Source organism: Triticum dicoccoides, chromosome 2B (assembly GCF_002162155.2).
Source record: "Triticum dicoccoides isolate Atlit2015 ecotype Zavitan chromosome 2B, WEW_v2.0, whole genome shotgun sequence".
In the NCBI taxonomy this organism is placed as follows: Eukaryota; Viridiplantae; Streptophyta; class Magnoliopsida; order Poales; family Poaceae; genus Triticum; species Triticum dicoccoides.
Window position 1 is genome coordinate 519,961,890 of NC_041383.1, and position 11,089 is coordinate 519,972,978.

The window sequence follows — 11,089 nt, forward strand, 5'->3', positions numbered from 1 at the left end:
ATTGTGCAGGTGCTGCCCATGCGGTTCCATGTGTTTTGGAAAAAAAAAGAGTTTGCCTTGTGATTTTTTTAGAGATTTGAGGTTTAGATCTGTTTTGTCGCAGTGACTCGTCTGTACTTCTATTCTGTCAATCTTCTACTAATACCCAACAAAGTGTGGTTAGACGCATGCTAGAGAAAGAAGGCAATGCCTTTTTTTAGCTGCAAGGACTTTTCTTTTTTAACTGCAAGGACTTCTTGATGAAGAGACAAATGTTGGGCATTTCTCACACCCCTGCCAGAGTGCTAGTCCACCATGGCCAAGTACTTTTATGATATTTGTAGGAAGAGATAATGCATGTGAAAAAGGGATAATGAAAACCACAAGAATTTTGTAGAACTACGTAGATGTTATAACAATCCTAACAAACCTGACCAAACCAACACCAAGGCAGGAAAAACTTATAAGTATGATGTTACCTTTTTGCCTTGTATAAATCACAATAGGAAATCTATCAAAATTTTCTTGTAATACGGATCGAACAATATCGAATGTATGATTTACACATCATGACAGAATTAAAATTAATAAAAATCTTGAAAAACAAGTGAAGATGAAAGAAGCGGATGGGAATAGGTAATACGACTTCCTAATATGCATGTATAATTTTTTAACCCGAATTAGTAAGTGCATGAGTCCAATATATTATGTTTCCAGACATTTACATTTCTGCCTCTAACTCGAACCCACTACTCACATATTCACTTAATTTTTGATTGTGCTCAGTTTTGTCCATGTTATGTCAAACGACCTTATGAAAATACCCCTTTGTGTCGTTTTTGTCCAATCAAAATGCTTTGACTGCAGACGAGCCGTTCTCTAGACACCTTTACCCCTCCTTACCGGTGGAGTCTCACTGAAACGTTCTCTCACTTCGACCGGAACCAGTAGCGATTCTACTAGGGAGGCTTTAAGCGGCTTAAGCTTACCTTCTAATAATGATACTGCTACTTAGTTAGCTTACTATTTCACTCATGCTACCCAGCGCCACCTGCCGCCGCCAAGGGAGCTAGTCGCCGACGAGTTTCTTGGCCCTCTAGAGCACCCACAAGTTTCCCGACACTTCTCACACTTTACCTCAACCGCCAGTGGCCACATCATGGCATCAACCTCAACCCGCAGGGCACTTCCCCCCAGCAGTTGCTACGCACCATGGCACCAACCTTTACCCACCGACGGACAACGTACAGAAAGAGGGAGGGGGAGAGCTTTTTTCTAGGTGGGTCCCATCTGTAAGCCCCATGTTGTCTTGTCTTTTTTGTTTTTGTTGGCTCCCACATGTAAGGATGGGCAACATTGTCCTCGAAATATTCCCATGACGGTCAAAGGACTATGACTAGACGGAAATGGGACATAAGCACATTTGTACAGCACCACCAAACGGAACAGGGGTGAATTGAGCACGACTAAAAATTAGGGGCAAATTTGAGTGATTGGTTTAAGTTAGAGGTTAGGGGCTCTAATCATACTGTGGCTCCAAATAAAGAGGATAAACTAACACTACTAGGACTGGGAGCATTATTGGAAGACATTAGTACTACTAACACAAATGAACATCTGACGGTAAGCCAAATCCAACGAAGAATACCCAAACAATCCTTCCGCCTCCCAACACCCAGCTCGGAAAGACAGCAGAGTCACCGACCTACCGAAAGCCCAGAGTAGCCTTCTCCAATCTGGTACAAATAGGCCTCCCCCCGGCAACAACGGTCAACAAATCCACAACTGTTGGCCTGATCTCATAATCACCCGTCCGCCATGGCGAATCAGCGGGAGCAGCAGCAGGCCTCGCTGCCTCGGCCGCCGGTGCCGCGGTCCATGTCGGAGCTCTACGGAGGCATGCGCTTCGACCCCAACGGCCGCTGCCTCATCAGGACCTACCTCACGCCCAAGGCGATCCGCGGCCGCCTCCCCGACGACGCGGTCAAGGACGTCATCCCCGACGACGTCGACGTGTACGGCACCCGCCCGGAGGCGCTCCCCTTCCACCGCTGCAACCGGGGCGCCAGCGGCAAGGTCTGGGGCCACTTCTTCACGACGCGGCCCGCGGCCGCGGCATCGGGCAGCCCGGGCAGCTACGCCCGGGTCGTGCCGGGAGGACTGTGGGTGCGCTACGACGAGGAGAAGGCGTACGCCGACGCCGGCGGGGACGTGCTCGGGTACCGGTGCCGGTTCGCGTTCCACGGCGAGGACGGCAAGCTGACGGCGTGGCGCATGAAGGAGTTCCGCCTCAACGAGGGCGCCGCGGCCTACCGCGGCGTCGCGTTCCACCCCGTCGCCAAGAACCTGGTGGCGTGGAAGGTGTACAACGACGTGGAGGAGCCGCTGAGCGACGAGGAGGGCGACGACGAGGATGAGGACGAGGACGAGGATGACGAAGCGGAGGAGATGGAGGTGGACGATCAGCCAGCTGCCGCTGCGTGCGCGGAGGGCGACCTGACACAGCGGCAGGACAAGAAGAAGAAACAGAAGCTGCAGTAGTAGCACGGGAGGCGCTAGTAGATGCTGCGAGTTTGGGTTAGCATGATCTGAAGCCTGAACATTATCTGAAGCCTGAATTTCGGTTAAGATGTTGCTGCGGATTTGGGTTAGCATGCTGCGAATTCGGGTTAGTAGAAACGAAAGCTGCAGTAGTAATTCGTATGTCTGGATTTAAGCATGATCTGAAGCCTGAACATTATCGTTAGCTGTGCGTTCCATTGATAAATGGAAATTGGATTGGCGAGCCAAGCCAAACTGGTGTCTATCTGAAATCTCCGGTTCATGATTTGCAGTGTGCTCTGCTTCTACAACCTCTCCTGCCATGACGCGATAACATCTCTATAAATACAGCCCCCGAATCCTGAATCTCCCGTCACATCATTCCAACCGATCGAAACCTTCTTCTCCCCCCAAATCCAACCAACCAACCTCCCCCCTCGGCTTCTAAGCAGATTCCGTGGGCAACCCGTCATGGCAATGGCGCCTCCGCCCGTGCCGAACCTGCCACTGGGCTACGTGTTCAGACCCAAGGCCCGGGAGCTCATCCAGCACTACCTCGCCCCCAAGGCGCTGGGCGGCTACTTCACCCCGGGCTTGGTGGCGGAGGGCGTGGACGTCTTCTCCGCGGCCCCGGACGCGCTCCCCTTCAGCCGCGGCCACCGGCGGGAGAACGGCGAGGTGTGGGGCTACTTCTTCGCGGCGCACCCCGCCGGGGAGAGGGCCCCGGCGCCGGGCGGGTGCTGGATCCCGTACGGCCCCGAGAAGGCGTACCGCGGCGGGACCGGCGGGGAGGCGGTCGCCTTCAGGCGCAACCTCGCGTACTACGTCGCGTGGCGGGGCGGCGAGGGCGGCGGCGACGGGGTATGGGCGCGGACGCCGTGGCTGATGGCGGAGTACCGGCTCAACAAGGGCGGCGCCGCCTTCCGCTGCGCGCGGCCCGGCCCCGAGGCGAACATGGACTGTGTGGTCCGCAAGGTCTTCATGAAGCCGGCGGTCCCTCCGCCGCCTGCCCGCTCCAGCGACGACGAGAGCGCGGGCTCCAGCTCCAGGTACCGCAGCGCGGACGAGGAAGCCGGCTACCCCGGCGAGGAGCAGGCGAGGAAGCGCGCTCGATGGGTCTAGTTGAGACTTTGGGACGGCCGTGAGATTGATTGGGTTCCAGAATTGCAGAAACCAGTAGAATCAAACGATTTGACGACAAGCAATATGATCGAAAAGAGTAGTATAAGTAGAGTCTTGTTGTAACTAGTTTTGCAGCCACACCATTTTTCTTTGGACCAGATAAATGCCACGACAAGGCATACATAATGTAGTGATTCAATACCAAATGTGCTCAACATAAGGACGCAGATTTGATGAACATGGGTGCGCACACATCTTTTATAAATATTAAATTAAAAAAAAGCTAGAAAAAAAATCAAAAATATTTATTTTTTAATATACATAGTGAACCGGTATATTTGCATATAAAGTTTCACGAAGAAATCACATCTATGGCAATCTGGACAAAAATGACAAAGTCGAAGCTAACCGAAGCTATATTAAAAAACACTGTTTAATGAATAGTATGGTCGCATTTATATTTTCTTCACTAAGAATACCATGGGTGTCAATACATTATGAAACTTCACATGTGAGTAGAATGATCAACTAAGGTTCATACTGCGAAATTTCAGAATTTTTAATTTTTTCTAGTATATTTTATGAATATACTATTCACGTGGATACGCGCGCACCCAGGTTCATCTTTGTATTTTCGTCAACATAACTGTTAATATCCTCATGGACATCAGATATTTTGTCAAAATTCTTTACGATTAAATCACTCTTCTTCAGGGGTGTGATGGAAAAGAATGCTTGAGGCATCACATCAGGAAGAGGGTTGGCAGTTGCAAACCTCTATCGCTTACATGATTGCACTACATGTTTTTGTACTTCTACACTTATATGGACAAACTGTAAGGCACGAAGGCTAACAAGACAATATAAAAAAAACTAACACGAAAATTGGAAGGATGCCTAATCATTATAATTCAAATTTGGTACAATTTGCCTTACTTTGCCTGGCATGAGAAACCAGAATCATTTTCAGCTACATATCAAATACAAAATTCTTTATTCAACTTTTAAGCCCATGCAATAATGTGTTTAAATACTTTTATGAAAATCATACAATGCTTTCAAGCTTTCAACAACTTCCCTTTTCTATTACCACACCATCTTTCAGCTCCTCACGTTTACCATCTTCTAGGTCTCTCTCCACTTGGTCTTCTTGATACATGCCACCGCCACACCAAAACCCCACAACCATGGTTACTCATGTGTAGCATTTTCACACAAGCAAGACATTGTTGAGAAGATGGAACATGATTTCATTCAACTGGGTAGATGCATATATAATCAAGTGGAAGAAGAATTAAGAACTCATATTTATTCCATTAGGTATAAGACAAATAGTAATAAACTCACAGAGGAGGAGAAAAAATACATCATCCTAACGTTCACAAACAAAAATTATACACTACTAAAAAACAAAAATAAACCAAGCATCACGGGCAACTAAAACTGGACCAAAAGATAAATATTGGAGATGTCATGAAGAGAGACTCGTAATTTAATATAAGTGGAGTTGCACACCTAGCATAAGGGACTCATTTTAGTTCTTGCTCCAGGTACTTTCCCAAGAAGCATTTTGGTCCTCCATACTACATTCCTAGTTAAAGAAATAAGCATCAAAATAGGAAGAGTCGAGTAAATCACACATAAAAATATACCAGCAATATAGCAATCTTGCATTGAAAGAGGGCACAACTTCCCATTAAAAGAAAAGAGAGGGCACAACCTAAAATCTTTCCATACTTGCATGAAAATTTGAGGCATCACCAAGATGATGTTTCATGTTGAAAAACATCAACAATACGAGTTATGAAGAATTGAAAACATTAAAAAAAAACAATTGCCGCAACATAAACGTGGAAGAGAAACAATGGTGCAAGATCATAATAAAGGGCAAGTCCTTCAGCGAGCACAAAGTCAAAATAAAATTAGATGATAGAAAATCCAATGCATGTGTGTTGAAAGCACTTCGCGGGACCATGCTGCAAGAATTACTACTATCATGAGCCGTGTCAATATTAATCTAATCTAGACAAGTGATTTAATTTCTTGAAAGAAAAGAGACATGAATGAAAAGGAAAACAGAGAAATGAATAAAAAGAAGACCTCACTTGTAATCGGCATGTTCAAGGCAGAAGAACGAACATATACGACGCTCTCGTCGCTTGCGTGCCTCCCAGCTTGCTTCGGTCCACATCATTGCAACATGGCATATCTGTCATAGTGCTGCTCCTGAACACATGTGTGTGTGGAAGACATCAGTCGTGAGTGTGACACTCCCATTCATAACCGCATACTAATCAATCACGCATCATGCACGATCACAAACAGTAACTCCACGTTAATATCACAACACAACTCTACATTACTAGGAAATACCTTATAGGTAGAAGATTAACAGTAGTGTGGGGTTAACGGGGAGCGCTACTGCAACTTAGCATTAGCGTGACCCTTGTACCGGTGCTACAGGTGGGCAGTAGCAGTAGTGCGGGCCTGCCAGACCGGCGCTACTACTATGTGGACCTCGCCGTGCCTACCCGGGCTAGCCACAATAGCAGCGCTTGTCACTGACCAGTGCTGGCCACTCTAGCAACGCCTATCACCGACCAGCGCTACTGGTAATGGGTTTAGCAGCAACGCGGGTCCACAACCTGCGCTGTTAATGTGGCCAGCCCGGGCCCAACATCCCGTCCCCACTTAGCAACAGTGCTACCTCGCAACTCGCGCTACAACTAATGGGTTTAACAGCAGCGCGACCCCATGCCCTGCGCTGCTGCTAAACCGTCTTATCCTCTTCCTGCGGGTCACCCTCACTCTCCCTCTCCACTCTCTCCCCTCATCGGCCCTCACCCACGCTCGTCGCCCGCCACCGCCGACGCTCCTACTCCTCCTCCATCGAGGTAGCTCCTCTCTCCTTCCTCCTCCTTCCACCTCCCTCCTCCCTTCTCCCTCCACGTCCCTCCCTCCCCCCTCCACCTTCCTCCTCCCTTCTCCGTCCCTCCTCTGTCCTCCACCTCCCTTCCACCCCCTCCCTTCGTCCCTCCCTCTCTTCATCCCTCCCTCCACCTCCCTTTGTTTTTCAATGTAGGTTTATTCTATAATGTAATAATAGAAATTTTTAGGTATAGAAATGTATTGGAATGATATATGAGAATTTTTTTGGTATAAAATTTAGTAATAGAAATTTTTAGTAATAAAAATTAGGTGTAGAGATATTTAGTAATAAAATTTTTAGGTATAAATTTTTTTCAATATAGAAATGTATTGGAATGCTATATGAGAAATTTTTAGGTATCAAATTTAGTAATATAATTTTTTAGTAAAAATATTTAGGTATAGAAAGTTTTGGTAATTTTTTTCAGTACAGAGATGTATTGGACAAATTAATTATTTTTATGTCATTATCACTTTGTCATCAAAGAAGGCTATATGAGGTTTGATGATCTAAAATTTTCACTCTTTGGAATATGCAGGCTTTGTAGTCTCGTGTCTCCCTAGAGTGATCGTCGCTGGAGCTTCCACTACTTCCTGCATAGCCGAGTTAGTGAGCTAAAAGTCGACCTCCTCCTCCTTTTCTCCTCAGACATGTGTATGATGATATTTGGACATGCATTGGTTGTCTCTTTGGACATGTGTATGATTTTGCAGGGAACACCTTCGAGTATCCTATGTTTTGTCGAAATGTCGATTCATTTTCATTCCGGCAAATTCTGGACGCTCGATATGTCTTATTTTTAGCAAAGGTCATACCGATTTTTTTTGAGAATTTCAACATGACTTGTGCTAGAATATAGGAAATATCGAGTGCCCTGGATTTGCCGAAAAGAGAATTAAATGACATTCCGACAAACCATAGGCCATTTGTTTATTTCATTACTCCATATATGTGACTTTCATTTTGTTCTTGAAGGAAGAATTTTGACTGTCGTCGTGGGGGTCACTTCTCCTTCTTGTATTTGTGCTAGACCTTCGTAATGCACCAGGGGAAGGAGTAGCGACCATCGTCGACAGTCAATATATGAGAGAAAGAATCGCGACTGTTGCCGTGGGGGTGGCTTTTCCTTCTTCTCCTTGTGCTAGACATTTGGAATGATTAGGCTAGGGAAGGAGGAGTAGTGATACGTCTCCAACGTATCTATAATTTATGAAGTATCCATGCCATGTTTACAACAATTTTATATGGTTTTGGTATGATTTGCATGGAACTAACCCGGACTAACGTTGTTTTCAGCAGAACTACCAAGGTGTTGTTTTTTGTGTAGAAATGAAAGTTCTACAAATGAGCTGAGAGTTTTTGACGTTTTTTTGGAACAAAAGAGACCCCCGAAGCTTCGTGGGAGGGCCAGAAGAGCCACGAGGAGGGAACAACCCACCAGGGCACACCAGAGGGGCCTAGCTTGCCCCGGTGGGTTGTGCTCACCTCGAGGCCCATCTTCGCATGAAAGCGACGCCAAAAAATCCTATAAATAGAGAAACCATCAGAAATAACCCTAGATCAGAAGTTCCACCACCACAAGCCTCTGTTGCCACGAAAAACCAATCTAGACCCCGTTCCAGCACTTCGCCAGAGGGGGAAATCATCACCGGAGGCCATTTTCATCATCCCGGTGGCCACCATGATGAGGAGGGAGTAGTCCACCCCCGGGCTGATGGTTTGTACCAGTTGCTATGTGTTTAATCTCTCTCTCTCTCTCTCTCTCTCTCTCTCTCTCGTGTTCTTGAGATGGCACGATCTTGATGTATCACGGGCTTTGTTAATATAGTTGGATCATATGGTGTTTTCCCCTCTCTATCTTGTTGTGATGAATTGAGTTTTCCCTTTGACATTTTGTTTTACCGGATTGAATACTTTTATGGATTTGAGAACACTTGATGTATGTCTTGCTATGAATACTCGTGGTGACAATGGGGTATCATATTGATTCACTTGATATGTGTTTGGCACTCAACTCACGGATTCCTGAGGTGACATTGGGGTAATATATGCATAGGGGTTGATGCACATTCTTGTCTTTTGTTTCTTTGGTAGAAATCTTGGGGCACTCTTTGAGGTTCTTTGTGTTGGATTGAGTATTATGAATCTGAATTTGCTTTGGTGTTATTTTAGTACGAACTCTTGATAGATCAATCGAAAAGAATAACTTGGTGTTATTTTAGTACGAACTCTTGATAGATTGATCGAAAAGAATAACTTGGTGTTATTTTAGTACGAACTCTTGGATAGATCGACCGGAAAGAATAGCTACACGCAATTTCTTCTTATGTTCTCTGCTAGATAAGAACTTTGGAGTGATTCTTCATCACACGTTGAGGGATGGTTATATGATCCAATTAGATTAGCATTGTTGAGAGATCGAAAGTACGAACCCTAGGCCTCATTTTCAAGCACTGCAATATTGTTTGTGCTCCGGTTTATCAATGGGTTTTTTACATCTGTGCCCATGGTTCCTTAGCTCTACTCATTCATCCCCACGCTCTTAATTTTTGCTCACTTTTCCCCACTCCCTTGTCTCAAACCCTCATACATGGACACAAACGATGGATGCCGTCGGGTCAATGCTTTGACCGTTAACTCTGATGAGTGGGGCCGCGCTGGACTGTGTTGCCCGTTGGACCTGACAATTGGGGCCGCGTCGGACAGTGCCACCGTTCGCCCGTTGGGCCGTGGTTAGATAGTTGGGCCCTGTGCGCGCCGCAATGACCTGAGCCTGCTATGCATGCACGTAGCTATCCTGCCTGCATGCGCTGATGCATGCCGCCACAACGCGCTGACCTCCCCTCTTTCTCACGCGAGCCAGCACGGACGCTGACCGGCATCTTTCTGCACGTGAGCCACCACAAACGCTGACCGACATCTTTCTGCACACGAGCCGCCACGGATGCAGGGACGGTCGCTGCTGGTGGTTTGTCTCATGTCGCACGCTTGTCTCCTTGATCCACTCGCATCTATTCAACATGGCAATTAAAGAGGCATATCGATCGACACCTGCTACCTCTTGAGCTTGCATTGGTTTTCCCTTGAAGAGGAAATGGTGATGCATCAAAGTAGCGTAAGTATTTCCCTCAGTTTTGAGAACCAAGGTATCAATCCAGTAGGAGACGACGCACAAGTCATCAAATACCTGCACAAACAATCAAGAACTTGCAACCAACGCGATAAAGGGGTTGTCAATCCCTTCACGGTCACTCGCAAAAGTGAGATCTGATAGAGATAGATAAATGGTAAAGTAAATATTTTTGGTATTTTTGGTTTATAGATTGGAAAGTAATGATTGCAAAATAGTAGATCGGAAACTAGCAAGATGTAAACAAGATTCAATATAATGGAAAAGAGACCTGGGGGCCATAGGTTTCACTAGTGGCTTCCCTCGAGATATCATATATTACGGTGGGTGAACAAACTACTGCCAAGCAATTGATAGAAAAGCACATAATTATGATGACATCTAAGGCAATGATCATGAACATAGGCATCACGTCCGTGTCAAGTAGACCGACTCCTACCTGCATCTACTACTATTACTCCACACACCGCTATCCAGCATGCACCTAGAGTATTAAGTTCATAAGAATGGAGTAACGCATTAAGCAAGATGACATGATGTAGAGGAATTAACTCAAGCAATATGATGAAAACCCCATCTTGTTATCCTCGATGGCAACAATACAATACGTGCCTTGCTGCCCCTACTGTCACTGGGAAAGGACACCGCAAGATTGAACCCAAAGCTAAGCACTTCTCCTGTGGCAAGAAAGATCAATCTAGTAGGCCAAACTAAACCGATAATTCGAAGAGACTTGCAAAGATGTCAAATCATGCATATAAGAGTTCAGAGAAGAACCAAATAATATTCATAGATAATCTTGATCATAAATCCACAACTCATTGGATCTCGGCAAACACATCGCAAAAGAGTATTACATTGAATAGATCTCCAAGAACATCGAGGAGAACTTTGTGTTGAGAATCAAAGAGATAGAAGAATCCATCTAGCTAATAACTATGGACTCGAAGGTCTGTGATAAACTACTCACGCTTCATCCGAGAGGTAATAGTGTTGATGTAGAAGCCCTTCGTGATCGAATCCCCCTCCAGCAGATCGCTGGAAAAGGCCCCAAAATGGGATCTCACGGGTGCAGAAGGTTGCGGTGGTGGAAAAGTGGTTTTGGTGGCTCCCCTTGATGTTTTTAGGGTATAAGAGTATATATAGGCGAAAGAACTAGGTCGGTGGAGCTACGAGGGCCCCACAAGGGTGGGGGACGCGCCTACCCCCTTGGGTGCGCCCTCCTGCCTCATGGCCTCCTTGTTACGTCTCTGAATTCATCTCCAAGTCTTCTGGTTTGCTTTCGGTCCAAGAAAGATCATCGTGAAGGTTTCATTCCATTTGGACTCCTTATGGTATTCCTTTTCTGCAAAACTCTAAAATAGGCAAAAAAAACAGAAACTGGCACT

General features: G+C 46.0%; 1 protein-coding gene across 1 annotated transcript; it reads left to right on the top strand.

Moving 5' to 3' along the window:
• Window positions 1-2,970: 2,970 nt before the first annotated feature.
• Window positions 2,971-3,844, top strand: LOC119367942 (NAC transcription factor 56-like). Its single transcript, XM_037633313.1, has one exon. It carries the CDS (start codon window positions 2,992-2,994, stop codon window positions 3,640-3,642), a length of 651 nt encoding a protein of 216 aa, XP_037489210.1. The 5' UTR covers window positions 2,971-2,991; the 3' UTR covers window positions 3,643-3,844.
• Window positions 3,845-11,089: the final 7,245 nt, after the last annotated feature.